The 17,509-nt window shown below is 28.4% G+C and overlaps 1 protein-coding gene across 1 annotated transcript; it reads right to left on the bottom strand.

Annotated features, from left to right (window-relative positions):
- Positions 1-5,220: 5,220 nt before the first annotated feature.
- On the bottom strand, positions 5,221-7,306 carry LOC133812603 (probable polyol transporter 6). The gene is made up of 2 exons (XM_062246390.1): positions 6,885-7,306; positions 5,221-6,775 (listed from the first exon to the last, which is right to left on the bottom strand). Exons 1-2 carry the CDS (start codon positions 6,979-6,981, stop codon positions 5,370-5,372), a joined length of 1,503 nt encoding a protein of 500 aa, XP_062102374.1. The 5' UTR covers positions 6,982-7,306; the 3' UTR covers positions 5,221-5,369.
- Positions 7,307-17,509: the final 10,203 nt, after the last annotated feature.

Below are 17,509 nucleotides of genomic sequence, written 5' to 3'. Positions count from 1 at the left end.
TGATTTTTTTTGTTTCATTAGATTTATTCACATTAGATACTTTGAAATTATATTTTTTTGAAAAGTGAAGAAAAATCCTATCTTCTTAAAAATTATTTGTGCTTAAAATTATTAATATATTTAGAAAATGATAGTTTAACTTATTATAACTATCACTAAAGCTTGGGAATCAATATACTAATAAGTATTATTAAACTTACATTTTGTGTATTCTAGTATCTTAATAATTTTTCTTTTACAACTTATTTTCAAATCATAGTTGTTTTATTTTTATCCTCTTAAATAGCTTTACTTTAAATCTTTTATTTTATGTTCATGATATTAAATCTCATCACCCTTTGGAGCTAGGTTAGAATTTATTAATTTTGGTTTAAAATAATTTTCTTTTTTATTTTAGACAACTCCTTTGGGTTCAGCATCCTTGCTTACACAATCACTATTCTATATGAACGATTCGTGCGCTTGCGATATAAATATTTAAAATACCCATTTTGGGCCCATCACATTATCAAATACACAAATTAATATGATTTTTTTTTTACATAATTCACGTAAGATCTAGGCATGACAAAAATGGGGCGGTGAGGCGGGGCATTATTGGGGGCCCAATTTTTTTTTTCTATATTCTAACTCAATTCTCTCGTGTTTCTTATATACACGAATAGTATATAAAATTGACATTTATATGTGGTTTAGAGTATCCTTAATTCTAAATAGGCTTTAAGTGTAAGATTTATATAATTTTTTATTCCATAACTACTTTATGAAAAAATTGTAAATATTGAAAAATATGTTTTATACAATTCATCCTTATTCTTGTATTTATTTTTGTAAATTTTAAAATAAAAAACAAAATAAAATATTTGAGGGTGTAGTTGATACGAAGTGTAAAAAATAAGGATTGCAATAAAAAACAGTATTTAAACTTAGGAAGAATTCTAAAATTATAATTTAATGTTTCTTAAAAAAAAAATTAAATCGGGCAAATGGGGCAGGGCAAACCCGCCCCAATTAAGCCAGGCCCGTCCCGCTCCAATAAACTAATCGGGACAGGGCGGAGCAGAAGCACGGCGGGGCAGACCCACCCCATTTACATGCCCAATAAGATCACTGTCAATTAACATTCACGAACGTAACCAAGTCCTGATAAAATAAATAATTCACTAAGGTCAAACAAAAAATATTACACAATTTACTAAAAAAAATACATGAATTAAATTTCCCTATTTCATGCTTTTGTAGAGCTCTTCTCTCAAGACTACTAAGTTAAACATCTGTGCGAGTTGTATTCGACCTATAGTATGGACAAATTAATAAAAAGAATTAAAATAAATATACACAATGAAAGCATCCAAGAAATTATAAAGGAAAATTTCATTTTTTATACATACTAATATTTATAATTACATAACACTTCTAGCACTATTCACAATTTCAAATTGATGCTAAACATTCCCATATTTCCCCAAATACCCCTCTCATTTTTCCACACCCAAAAAAAATCAACCTTTCACTTCTCTCTCACTCTTTCTCACTCTCACAAAAAACCCAGAACCCATTGAGCCCACCTCCGTCAAGCCCCCAACCTCGAGACCCACGACGAAACCGAGACCCTCTCTCCCATCTCTCCGTCGAAACCGAGACCCATGTCGACCCCGAGCCATTATTTCCTCCAAAATTTGACAATCAAAGGTATAATCTTGAACCTATTTCAATTTTTGATAAAGCATATTATTGAATCTATGATTTGTGGATTGTGTTCATCATTTTTTAAAAAGAAAAAACTCTGGGTTTGAGCCAATGGCTCGATTGATCAGTGGTAATAGATGAAACTAGCTCGATAGGATCGATTATGGTTCGATAGTAGGCTAGATAGGGTAGTTTGAATGGTTCGATAGTTGTTTGATAGGGTAGTTTGAATGGTTCGATAGTTGCTCGATAGTATGCTCTTGTGTTGGAAGAAAAAACAAAGAAATTGTTAAAAAAAACTGTAATTTTTTCACAAAGTCATGAAAAATAATATTATCGAGCTACAATCGAACTTTATCGAGTTCCCATCGAGCTCTCATTGAGATATTATCGAGTTCTTATTGAGCTAACAGTTCTTAAACTGAACATAACCCTAACCAAAACCTTCATTGAGCCCCTATTGAGCACTCACCATCGAGCCACAATCGAGCCGCATTAAACTCTAAATATTACATACCCATCTGCCAATTATCGAGCCCCTATCGAGCTCCTATTGAGCACATATCGAGAAAACTACTAAACCAAATATCCTAAAGTCCAATCAAACTCCTATCGAGTTGTCATCGAGCACAATCGAGCAAAAAAGCTTAAAATATCGAGCTGCATCGAGCCTAGAGAAAAACTGTCTTCTACATACCATCGAGCCCCTATCGAGCACAAAAATTGCAGAAAACCCAGAAAAACGCAGATCGCGAAATCTCTCTAACAAATCCTAAAAAACACACCAATATAGGCTCAGATTTGTTCAAAATAGCAAAAAAGAAGTAAACAAACAATACCCAACACAAAAAATGAACAATCTTCTTACCCATGATTTGTCTCCTCCAAAAACCCTTAAAATGGATGTTGTCTATGATATTGGGGACTTCACATAGACATTGGAGATGGCTAACAACGATTTCAACAAGAAAATGATACAAATCCGTGGGTTTTGGTGAGGATTTTGTGAGAATGAGAGAGAGAGAGAAGAGAGAGGAAAAGAAGGTGAAACCGATTCTTGATATAATGGGAGGGGTATTTTGGGTATAAGAGAAATGTTTAGCATCAAATCAAAAGGATGAATAGTGTTAGAAATTTTTAGTTATATTAGACAATATTAAGTATAAATAGTGAAATTTCTCATTATAAAACAATGACAACTTTTCTTTCTAAATTTTAGCTTTGCAAAAGATACATGTATATGTATCCAGAGACAAAAGCTATACATAAAGAATAAGAATTAATCCAAATCAGCACAAGATTAAAACACATTGAAACCTACAATACTTATTATTTTTCACGCTTTGAGATCTAAAATACTGATCTGAGGCGTATCAAATACTGTAATTAATTAGTTACCTAAGTTAGTTAAATTTCATGTTTAGTGAGTTGTTATTTAACCAGCTATATAAGCTGGATTTATTCACCTTTGTACAGAACACTTTTCACATAAATAATAACAAGAAAGTTTTCTCTCTTTCGTTTCTAATACTATGCCAGTCTCTCACGACAAGAGAAATATTGGGAAATGTGTCAAATATTTTATAATATATTAGAATAACTAAAAATAATAATTACAGGTAATGAAAAGTGAATATTTTATCTTTTAAAAATTAATTTTGACCAAAATTAAGCTAGAGAGAGTATTTCTTACTAATTATAGTAAAATAACAAATATAATGTGATGCTATTAAAAACATAAGATTATATAAGTGAATGTTTAAGTAAAACTTAACATGTCAAGTTACACATCTTTCATCGATAAGAAATTTACATCCAGCAATTTATTTTTATAATTTTTAATAGACTAGGTAGTAGCAACGCACAATGTATGTTTGCTTAGTTTTAAAGTTGTAATCATTGTCTATAATTTTAATAAAATCTGGTTCACTATTTTTTTAAATATATATAATAGAATAAAGTATAATTCTATAATATATATATATAAATATTTATATAAATAATTTCTACATATATGATATCTAACACAACGTTGACATGTATATCTCTTCTATATAATAAGTATGTAGATAACGAAAATTCTTGGTTTTAACGGTTTGTTTTGTAATTTTAACAGAATATTCTAAATATTTAACGGAATATACCTTTAAAACTAATTTAAAAATAGATATTTATCAATTATATTAATATAAATGTAAATATTATAACATATCATTATTATCGACGGTATTGTAAAGCTAACGCTACTGAGGTTCTTAGATCCGAGATGCCTGTTGCCACTAATGCCCCGGCTGTAACTGTAGTGGCACAGCCACGGTGGTCCGCCCCTCTTACTGGCCATTTGAAACTCAATGTTGATGCAGGGATGACGGCCGGTAATCGTAGGGTTGGTTGTGGGGTGGTGGTCCACGATCACCTTGGGAATTGCTTGGCATCATCGGCAGTTCCGGTCCAAGCTTTGATCACGCCCCCGGTGGCTGAAGCACTAGCTGCTTTGCATGGTTTGATTCTTTGTTCGAGATAATGTGATTGTTGAGTCTGATTGTAAGCATGTATGTTTAGCTTTGTCTAACAAAACGTCCCTCTTAGCTGAATTTGGTTCTGTCATTGCAGATATTTTCTTGCTTTGTAATAGTTTTGATGTGGTTGGGTTTTATCATTGTAACCGGTCAGCCAATTCTATAGCTCATGATCTTGCAAAGTTGGCTCTTTCCATTGATAATGCTATGATTTGGTAGCTTGGCCTTCCAAGATGTATGAGTCCTTAACTTTGTTGTTAGGCAGTTGCCTTTTAATGAAATCTTCATTTATTTCACAAAACTTAAAAGTCGCATTAAAAAAAAACAGTAAAAAAGTTAATAAAAGAAAATTATTCTTGAAAAAAAAAGAAAGAAAGAAAAACTATTTTGCAAACAATTTAGGACAACCACATGCTAATAAATTTTCTTTGATATATTGGCAACACTATTTTTAAAAGAGGTATAGCTAATCTAAGGTCATAGTTATAAGTTAATTTTGTGCAAAAGGAGTGGATTGTATTCTTTGAAAGAGTTCTAGTAGTATTGAGCTAGTCTTCATGACTCAGTGGGCACAGAAGAAAACAAAAGAGCCAACGTTAGTCTAGTCCTATACGTATACTAACTATCAGCTTTACTTGATGCAAATAGTTTAATTCGGAAAGAAACAAAAAAACATAGGTTTTTTATTTTATAAAAAAACCACTCGAAATTGTTAATACTAGCTACCTTCCTCAAATACCACAAAGAGAGATTTTCAGATTAGGTTAAATTTCCATTTCCTTGAATACTTTCCATTTTCTAATCTCATTTTTTATGTCAAATAATGATTCATATACTAAAATATCATATTCACTTACACACAATATGGGCATATGGCATATCTACCAATTATATTTATTTATAATTAATATTGTCATATTAAGCTGACTACGTATTTACACTTTTAGCAATATTTACTTTCTCGATAGACCTAGCTAATCACTAATCACGTTTAAACCAAAAACAAAGAAAGTACTGTTAATATAATCCTTAATTAATGACCAAAAAGTATAGTAGTTTAACTCCAGTTTATGCCACTCCTTCACAAACACATTATTTGACATTTTTTTTCAACGTCAAACTCACACACATTCATAAAAAAGGTACTAAAGTAAAAACTACTCATTGTACACCATCACTCTTTCGTTGAATTTCCAAGCCTTGATTATTTTCAGGCTTACGATTTCTGCTAAAGACCATCTCCATCTCTTCCAATGTTCTTCCCTTAGTCTCAGGCAAGAAGAAGTAGAAGAACAACCAAGCCAAAACTGCTATGCCCGAAAACATAAAGAAAGCTCCTCCAATTGTAATAGCCTCATAGATCGAAATAAAAGTCATGGAGATTGTAGCATTCATAATCCTATTCACTGCTACACCAATACTCATTCCCTGGGCCCTCAACCTCAATGGAAAGATCTCCGAACTATAAACCCAAGTAATGGGCCCAAGCCCAATAGAGAAAAAGGCCACGAAAACATAAACCGATGTGATACTTAGGGCCAAGGCCCATAACAACTTCTCGGTCGAATGCTCCACTACAGTCAAGCAAACCCCAAGCCCAGATAAAGCCACTATCATACCACCCACGCTGGTCAGCAAAAGACGCCTTCTTCCCACTTTGTCGAGCAAAAACGTCGCCGTTAAGATGAACAACGTTTTGGTCAGCCCAACCCCAACGGTGGCGAGTAAAAGCTTGTCTTTGTTAGTGACCCCAGCTTTCTTGAAGATTCTGGGGCTGTACAAAACGACAGCCTCAATCCCCGTCGCATGTTCGAAGAAGTGGATACCGACGGCTGCGATCAGAATCCATCGGACGGCTGGGGTTGGCCGAAGGATTAACTCTCTCCAAACCCCTTGGCCGCGGCTGTTGTTCGGGACTTTAGCCAAAACGACGTCGTTGCAGTCCGGGTCGATACCGGCTGCGAGTTTGATATCACGGAACCGAGCGTCGGCTTCTTGCTTGGAATTACACACGTGTGATAAAATATCCCTGGCTTCACCCAACCGACCTTGCATGACCAACCACCGTGGAGATTCCGGCATTTTCAGAATCCCAAATGCCAAGGCGATCGAAGGAATCGCCGCCACTCCCAGCATCATTCTCCAGCCGAGCTTCAAAGTTAGCTTGCCGAAGAGATAGTTGGAGACGTAACCGGTTAGGATACCGAGGCTGATGCACAGTTCCGGTAGTGACGTCAGAAACCCTCGTGATGCCGGAGATGAAATCTCTGCGGAGTAGACTGGAGCGATCATTAAGGCGAAACCGACTCCTATTCCGGCTATGCATCTTCCGGTGAGGAGTATGGGGTAGTTGGGTCCGTACCCCATTAGAACCGCTCCTGTGAGGAAGATTATAGAGGCTAGAACTATCGTGTAACGTCGTCCGATGTAGTCGGAAGTTCTACCGGCGGCGAGTGAGCCGACGAGCGCACAGATGTTGAGTATTCCGGCCAGGACTTCTACTTCCACTTCGCTTATTTTGAGATCTTCTTTTATGAATATCATGGCTCCACTCATAACACCAGTATCTGAAAGTTAAAATATATATATACATGATCATCAAGATTATCTCGATCGTCACATATAATTGAAATTTTATGACTAAAAAATGATTTGTAATGAGATTATAGAACATACCATAGCCAAATATAATTGATATCATTGAGGCAACAATGGCGCATGCACATGCATACTTGTTGAACTTTTCTTTGGTTTCTCCAAATCCCTCCTCCATATTTTACTGTATATTCTTTGTATTTTTCTCTATGATGTGATGAGTAAATAAAGATAATTAAAGGCTTGAACTTTTGTATATATGTATACGAGTACCTAATAATAAGATCAACCCTTTTGAACAAAGGTATTTATAAAGAGAAAAAGATATTATTAAAATCGATCTCCGGAGTAAGATATCAGATATGGAAGATATGTACTAAAAAGGCTTTGAGTAGGTTATGTATACAGCTAAGTATCTTTTGTTTCCCCACTCTGTTGGTTTTTTTTTTTTCTTATAAATAAACATGAACAAAAGAAGGGTTTTATATATAGTAGTTATTGTTTATTTAAAAAAAAAAAAAGATAATACTGAACAACAAGTGATGACACAGCTAGTTGATTAAGACGAATAGCAGAATGGGAAACAATAAGCTTAATTTAGAAAGTAATTACCCGTCCTTGTAGAATTTCAATGGCACAAACATAATATAAGGAGTTTGGCCAATTAACTGCCACATCTTATTAATTATAAATATTAATAATCATTTAATTTGTTTGATCTATTTGGATAAGGGATGACATGGTATATATATCGACCCCTTTGAATGATTTACCCGATTTATTTGCCATTTGCCGAGGCATATTCATTGAAAAGCTTTGAACTTTGAATTTATAGCAGTTTACTTTTCATATAACATAAAAACATTTTTATTGTTATATACTTGAGTTTGGTATTAAAGGTTAGCAAAAATTTTGTTAATAATTCATTATTATTCTAAAATGAGTTGAGAAATCTAGGTTTGTACATATTGGAAATTGAATTGTTTGATTACCTGTACAATAGACTGTTACTATTTGTGTTACTATTTAGCACTTTAAAGTGTCTAGCAATACATGATGTGATATTCTATGATTGATTAATCATATCTCATAATATTTATTAAATTCAAATATGTGGGATCTAATATTGAATTGCACTAATAACTGAATGTCGGCCCTTTTGTGATGACATATTACATTTAAAATATATATATATTTATTTTATAGATTATTAGTTGCTAATTAAAATGTTGTTTAGAATAATTTGTTGATGAAGATCTCCTTTTGGTGGTTTTGACATGGAGAATGAATTTGGAGGCCTTTTGCCTAGCATTGATGAGTGTCGTACTCGTTGTACTTAATTTCAATAGAGATTAATTGAAGAACGACCTTTAGGTTTATGGGACCATACTAATTCATGCTTAATTTACTTTTTTTTTTATAACAAAGATTTTTTACCATCATTATTACTCTATAGTGAAGCAAAAGACAAAAGACTCCCAAAAAAAAGAAGACAAAAGACAGTTCGAAAGCGTGGAGACTGCTCTCAAATTCAGACTATACCTTGTATAAAGAAATAAAGGACGAAGATTTGACCAACCAAGATAATTATAATGTTGTGTGCAATTGAAGAAAATATTTAAAGTTTGAAATAAATAAATCAAAAAACCATATAATTTATTCAGGATTTTGTGTAATCAGATCTCTACAAACTTATTGAACCGATATTTAATGGTTTGATTGATTTAGGATTCGAAAAAAAAAAATTATATTACAAAAATGGGGCCCAATTGAAAATTCGATTTGTTACCTATTTTTTAGAACAGTACTTATTCAATCGATCTTTCATTAAAATTAAAAACAATATTTTGTTTTTTTCTATATTCTTCATATCTGAAAGAAAAAAAACAACGTACCAATCATTTAAATTTTTTCTTTTAAACAAACCAATCATTTATACTTTAAAAACATATAATTTTAGTTTTCAAATCTTAAAATTTCCAATCAATATTTATAAATTATTTTTTTTTTAAATATTGATGGCTTACTTCGCCAATAATAATAATGATAATGATAAAGCTTGACATCAAGCTTGAATCTATATCATCACAAGCTTGAAAATAGATTATTTATTTTGCTATAATTTGTAAAATACACATATTTTAGTACTCGATTGATGACTTCCATTTTTTTTTTTTTAAATAAAAATAAGTGTAAAGGGAAAAAATATCTCTCACGATCATACAGATTTTGATGCTATACTATAGATATAAACAGGTCAATGAGAGTAATTAAATATAATAAATACGTATAGATAAAAGACAGAACAATCATTGTCAAGATTTATACGTAAAGATGCAGATGATGTGAGAAATTGAAAAAGATTGAACTGTACGTAACCTTTTGCAAAAAGCAAAGGTAGGAATTAGTGGAAAAGCACAACTTTACTACTAATACAAAAGGACATTTTCTTAGCAAATGGCTACCGGGGCACGTACATGACTACATACCAAACCAATACACAATGGTGTTACCGTTTAGTTGGAAGGAATTTTCTTTATTTTTCTAAAATTGCGAAAAAATTATTTTATTGGAATAACATTCTAATTTTAATATTTTAAAATATAATCAAATAAATAAATGAAATAAAAATTGATTAATTTTTATTTTATTACCACTAACCAAACATCATCATTCAAGATATTCATGGCTGATATATAAAAATATATAGGACTAAAGTCAAAATATACACTTAAACATTACACACAATTATATGACAGTTTAACTTATTACTAGTTGAGTCGAAGTACAACTAGATGGTATTCAAATCAAGCCCTATAATGCAAAAGTGGAAGGTAGGCTCTATATATTCTTGGAATATTCCCTATTAACTTTTCATAATTTAATTCAATACATATATTTAAACATCGAGCATTTATATAAAGTACTAATTATTAATGGGTAACACAAGTAAAATACAAATTTAGCAATTTGAATATATATATGGGGGAATATTTTTAGGTAGGGCATTTTCACTTAAAGAAATTATAACTCAATTTTTTTTTTATAATTGCATATGTTATAGTTATGATATGCATCTTGCTAATTTTCAAGAAATTCGAATAGTTTACAATGGCAAAATCAAACTTCAAACAGTTAATTATATGTGTGCTTGATTTTTTTTATATGCATGAAAAATAGACTATTTGAATTATGATTTCAGCAATGTAAATTCATCATAATTTCTTGAAAATTGAAAAGATACATGTTATAACTATAATGTACGCCATCATGCAAGAAAATTTGGTTATAATTTCTCCAAATGCCGAAAATAAAAAATGTTTCTATAGTAAGGGAAAAAATACCTAAAAAGCTCCCCATATATATATATATATATATAACCTAAAAATATATGTAGTGTCTGGTCCTAATTATTAATTTACATTTTTTTCATTTTTTCTATATATATATATTAAAGAAAATATTGACCACATTATACTAATATATACGTGTCTAGTTTAAAGCAAAAGCTGATTAAATTAAAAAAAATTAGGTAACAAATTATTGATTATCAGTCTTCTTACGCCCAAAATTAAAAAAATTATAATTTACTGACCGAATTTGTTGTAACAATTATAGTTGAGGCATGTTTAAACTGGTGAATGGAAATGGGAACTAGTAGGCAAGTGAAATGGGAAGAAAAAAGAAATTCTTTAGTTTCGTTATATATGTATTAGACTAGAGACTAGAGAAATCCTTGTACAAGACTAGAGAAATCTTCGTTGAATAATGGCAAAAAAACACTCTCATAACCAAGTATAATTTCTTTTTACAGAATATAAGTGTGAATATTTAAAAACAAATTTCTCAAAATAACATATTTATAGAGTTTTAATACCAAAATCAATTAGAATACAGCATATCTCATTAGTTTGACGTATCTTTTTAATCTAACTATTTTCATCTTCTAACTCAATTCTACTTTAACCTTACTCATTCACGAGCAGTACTACGTTTGACCTATTAGTAAAACCTTTTCATTTGTTAAACATATGTAATCTACCATCACATGCACGCTACTCTATTTTTTTCCTGATAATACAGTACATTTTGGACATTTTTTCAAGTTAAATTTGAATCCCACACTTTTTTTTAATATCATTTCATGTTACAAGTGATGAATATATACGTTGTAAAATAAAACATGATAATAATCTTCAATTCTATTTACAATTCACGACCCGACACAACCCACTAAAATCACCTGATTGGGTGAAAAAGTGACAAAACTTAGGGGAGCAAAAACTACAGTAGCATCACCACTTTTGGGATAAACCTGTATATATACATAATACAAATACATGTGTATGCACCTAAAATAAATAAATAGCTGTGTATATACATAATACAAATACATTATACATGTGTATATACATAAAATAAATAAATTGGGATTGGGGATTTGAACCCCAAACCTAAGCTTTGATGACCAGTCCCCACTACCCACCCAAGGGTGATGGGCTTGAATCCACACACTTTGAATTAATAGAAATGGGCCTTGGGGTAAGGCCTGTCTGTGGTATACCAAACCAGAGAACAGAGAATGGCTGGCCCATAAGTGGGTCCCATGGAGCAGTTGAGATTTCAAAAAACAAAAATGAAAAAGTAGAACAATGGAAGAAATAATTGGATAAACATTGGCTCCCAAAAGAACAAAGTTGAAACACAAAGAGAAAAAGAAGAGACAGAGGCATCCAAACATGATTTTGTTTCCTTGGATCCTAATTCATACCCTTCCCAAACATATATTCACTCTTTATCAACTTTACTAATAATAGCACACCTTAGCATTTTAATAACAGGAAACAAAACCCTAGGTCCTCCTCCCAGGCTCCCTTTAGTGCAGTTCAAGAGATTTTTTTTTATAAAAAAAAATCTTTATTATATATATCAAGTATAATTTATATCTATTAAAAAGTTTTTTAATTAATAATTTAATCATAAGTTTTGTATAAAATTAAAGTGAATCATTTATTTCATATAGTTAAAGTAAATAAGATAGAGAGTTCCAAATACTATATAGGTAATAAAAATGCGAAATAAAAAAAATCAATAAGTTTCTATCAAAGCTAATTTAAATCACATATCTATACTCATTCAATAATTGTACTAAATATGATTTTCATAAAAATCAAATATCAAAATGATGCATGATGATCTAATAGAGCAAAATGGTATCAAGTTTAATTAACATAGCCTAATACAATCAAATTTAATCTCATCAAATAATTTTATTTTTTTATGAAAAAAAAGAGGAGGAGGACCCCGACCAGGAATGTTCACCAAAACCCTATATGACGGGTCGTCCCCACCTACGATGGGGTGCATCACCTGAACCCCATCAACTAACTAGTGCTTTTGGGATTCTAAGACAGAAGGCAAAGATGACTGGGCTAGCGCACAAAGTGCTCACATTTAAGATTCTTTAGACTATCGTTCCATACTATTGGAAAGAGTCACCCAGATTCGAACTCATGTCCTCTAGGACTTCAAGCATACCACTTTACTACCAGGCCACTTGGTTGATGTTTAAATAATAATTGTATTTAATCATGAGTATAGGTAACAAATTATAAAAATCCAAATTTCCTAACAATAAAAAATGATAACATAATAATTTAGTCAACATTTAAATATTGAATAATAACTCTGGCACACATTTTTCACACTTAAACGGTAAATGTTACAGTATCTTATTTTTTTTAAAATATATATATTTGTATTGGAAAAACTGCCACAATAATATATACAATTTAAATATTAAAAAAATGTATGTCTCTAGTAATAATCTGAAATATCATAACAAATAAAAGATAATATCAAATTAACCAATAATATCCAATTTAAACTAATCTCTCATTTCATAATTTATGGGAGCTTATATATTAGATGTAAAAAAATTATATGTCTAGTAATACTCTTAAGTATAATATGAAATCCATACAATAAAAAAAAAAATATTTAATTCATTTAAATTTACAAATATGTCCACATATTTAAAGTTTTAATAAAGAGTATTACAATTTAGTATCTTAAGGTGTCATTCACACGAGGTATTTCTTTATAATTAGTTAACAATATTTTATAATAATTATTAAATTAAAACATATGAGTTATGATATTAAATTTTACAAATAATATTATATTACGTTGGACACCAATATTGCCCATTATCAATTATCTTTAGTAACTGGTATATTTACACTCAAAATCTCAGTGAAATATATATATATAAAATTTAGATACATGAAATTAAATTTTGAATAAAAAAAGAAGATAAGGTCAATTATTGGAAGGTGTAAAGGTTAAATGTATGTAGTGCATGGGAGAAAGAGAAAAGGAACTTTACTACAAAATAAATATATTTAAAATAAAAAAGACAGTACAAAACAATCTTGACTTTGACATTAGTAATAATCCTGAGATGTGAGCTTGTTTTTATATGTATATATATATATATATTATTTAAAACAAGAACATAATTATTATTTAATTTATCAAAGCAATTAAGAGTTTGCTAACTTTTTGACTGATAGCAAGAGCAAGAAGAGTCCTTTCCTTTCATTTCCTTTGCCCAACAAAGATGAGTGAGCCTAATGAAATCACAACTCATAAGGAAACTGTGTACCTGCCAGACACCCCGGGTGATGGTGTGTCTCTTTTTGGCTCTACTTCAAAATAATAAAATAAATTAATAATAATTACCTTTGGTTATTTCCAAAAAATTCTCACTGAATTTATTATGCTTATAAAATGTTTTTATTATAATTAGGAATAATATAATTTTGAACTTAGTTTAAATTTTCTGTTTTGAATTTTTTTTTTACCTTGCATTTTGTAAACGGGCTCAAAACAATCCCATAAACTTAATTTTTGTAATATAATATTGTAAAGATCCTGATGAAAATCTATCTATGCATACATTTCTTAAGTCGATATAACTCTATAAATAAAGTTTGAGATAAAAAATGTTTTTCAAAACAGAGAGTTTAAAATTATATTATCCTTAATAGATTTTAGTTTTTAGTTGTGAATTAACATATGTTTTTCAATTTTATTTAAAGAAATTTGTTAGTTTGCTTTGGAGATAATATCTTAAGTTGTTAGTTTGTAATTTTATAAAAGGATTATCAAACTCAGAAAAATGATATATTTCTTCTATATAAAAAGTGTGTAGATAACGAAATTTTTTTATTTTAACGGTTTTTTATTTTTTTTCCATTAACTTTAAGAAAATATTCTTATATTTAACAAAATATTATTATATTTACCAATAGATTGTAAACATAACTTAAACTTAAATAAATAATTAATTAAACAAATTAAAATATGATATTTTTGATATATTTTACAATGATAATTATTTAAAAATAATAAAATCATACATTTTATAACTTAAATAAAATTTAATTAAGCTTAAACTTAACATTATATTAAACATATAATATATAATCTTTTGTTGTCACTGTTAAATTCAAAATCTATAACAAACATAAACTTACACAAAAATAAATAACTTAATTAATTAAAATAAGATTTTTTGAAGATATTTTATGATAATTTAAACAATTAAATCATATTTATTTAAAAATAATAAAGGCATACTTCATTTTTTTTATTTTATAAATTTGTGTGATAGTTTGTTTTTTATCAAGTGATTAAAGCTTTTTTTTATTCATCAAATTCACACATTGCGAGATACATTAGAAACTAAAAATAGTTTATACATATATATTACTGTCTACACTGTGATTTTTTCTATTTTTATTTTATTTCTATTATTAATTTCTTTTTAAATATTATTATATTATAAATAAATATTTATATATATAGTATAGAACTATAATTTATTTTATTATATATATTAAAAACAGTGAATATATTTTTATTAAAATTATAAGCAATATTTATAATTTTAAAATTAAATAAATGTGCATTGTATATTAATTTTACTTAGTAAATATACATATCACATAAAGCATATAATCCATGATTTATATATCTTGTTAATAACATTAATTTTATGTTTTTTTGGCCACATTTGAATTTATATTTAACAAATAACTGATTTATGTATAATTTTGAATTGAATTGAATGACTAGTGACTGAGTACAACAAAGTGATCAAATTATTACTCCCTAGAAAAAAAAGATCAAACTACACCTAAACAATATTCACACATAGATTATAGATATGTAAATGTGAATGATATCTCAACTTTTAAACTAACCAGAAACACTTTTTTTTTTTTTTTGAAAGAAACTATTATATGTTACCAGAAACGCTTTCTTATTAAGTAAATAAATATTAAACATTTAACTTTTGCGGTCTTTTCAAAATGACAAATTTAGACTTCTGTCGGGTTTTGGATTTGACTGGGCTAACATCTTAAAAAATTGCCAAAGACATATATATCTAGCTATACATACATTATATATTCATCAGTATAATATTTTTCATATAACACACACACACATATATATACATACACACGCATGCATGGACCTTACAATAATAGTATATATAGTACTATATACTGAACATGTATACATTGGTTGTGTTTAAAGTAGATACCTTATTTGTCTTCACTAGAATATTAACAGAAGAAAAGTAAAGTCATGAGCGTCCTATATATTTGATCAAATATATTATTTATTACCATATTCTCATAAAGATTACCAATAATCTCTCTTGGATGATATGAAAGTGTAAATCAGAATGGTCCAGAACAAAATCCAACATTAAGATTTGAACTTTGTCGTGACTTTATTGACTTTTGGCCCCCGAAATGAATGCAAATAGAATATAAATCTGAACTCAGGTATATTTTTCTTTGCAGTATTTCTACTAATTAAAGCAACTTAAAAGAATACCACAAACCAACCTGTATACATTACCACAAAAACCTCATATATATATATCACTATATATTTTTGAAATTTCAATGCACACACACACATAAATATATATAATATATATGGTATATCATATACATATATGATCAAAATAAATGTACAGTACTACTCAGATCTGTATTCTCTTATGTAGACAAGGCGGCTTTTTACTTTCTTTAAGGTCTCATCAATTATGTCACAACTCATATTATTATAACATTATTATTAATTGTATGTGAGTTGTAACACACTGGTGAAAAGGATGAACTCTTATTATTTTAACCTATTGATTTGGGTATATTATTGTACGAGTGCAATCAGTGCTGCGACTTTAATTTTACTATATCAGTAACCCTCTTTTTTGCTATGGCTTTTTTAGTAACATGCACGATGTAAACCCTAAAATATCATACCTAAAATCCGCTGGATATATGTATATTTATATATATATATATATTTATATGTGAAACATTTAAAAGCACTTGAATAATGAGATGACATATATACATCGAAATACCGTTAATTACTAGCAGTGTTAATAGTAGTATATATATATATATTGATATAGTACAATAATATGTTGTTAAACAGACAGTTTAGTGACAAAATTTCACTTTAGAAAAGGGTTCTAATTGGATTTTGGTATTCTTTGTCGGTTCATAATAATAACATAAAACGATAAAACAATAATTAAGTGAGTGTTATTTTGTCAAAAAAAAAAAAAGAGGAGATCTTCTATATAAAAAAGTATGTAAATAACATAAATTTTTTATTTTAATAGTTTTTTTTTGTTAAATTTAACAAAATATTACAAATATTTAACAAGATATATCTTTTAAAAATTACAAAAAATAAACATTTATTAATTATATTAATATAAATTCAAATATTATAAATATCATTATTATAATAATATATAATACATAATCTTAATTTTTATTATTTACATTTATAAAGAAAATATGTTTTTTATTACTTCATGTAATTTAACTAAATATATATTCATATTAAATAACAATAAATATTATAAATACATTATATATAGGTATCGTGTGTATAAATAATATGACTGTGTAACTATATAAGAAATTAGAATAACATTTATCTTCTATATCAAGAGTAAATAAACTTTTTCTTCAATTATAAACGTGTAATTTAAATAATATCATGAATTTTTTATACAATAAATAGTGTAGTTTATAATCTAAAATGTTATCATATATTTTTATTTAAAAAAAAATTATAAATAATATTTAAGTTTAATTTTTTTTAATATGCTTGTGTTATTTATAAATATATAATATTATTTATTTATTTAAAATTTATAAGACAATTATCAAGACATAATAAATATATTTAATAATTTTTTTGTCATTTTTATATATAATAATTATTTATTTATCTAAAATTGATATAACAATCATCAAGACATAATGATAAATATATTTAACATTTTTTTAAAAATAATACTTTACTTGGATTAGTAATTATTTGAAGAGCATGAGTGAAAATATATATTTCAAAATAATAATTATATTTGTAAAATGAAATTCATATGTTAAAAAATATATATGTGTTAAGTATAGAAATATACTACTTTATATACTGGTTCTGGTTTATTTATTAGTTTTTCTCTAGTTATTTGCTGTTTTTTTTTTATAAATTATAACAAATAAAATAAGCATTATATTTTCAATCAGCTCAAGTATGGCATTTTAATAAAATTTCACTCAAAACTTAGTTCCTATATAAACCCTACTTTTCACACACAA

Source organism: Humulus lupulus, chromosome 1, assembly GCF_963169125.1.
Source record: "Humulus lupulus chromosome 1, drHumLupu1.1, whole genome shotgun sequence".
In the NCBI taxonomy this organism is placed as follows: Eukaryota; Viridiplantae; Streptophyta; class Magnoliopsida; order Rosales; family Cannabaceae; genus Humulus; species Humulus lupulus.
This window is presented reverse-complemented; position numbering and strand designations above follow the sequence as displayed.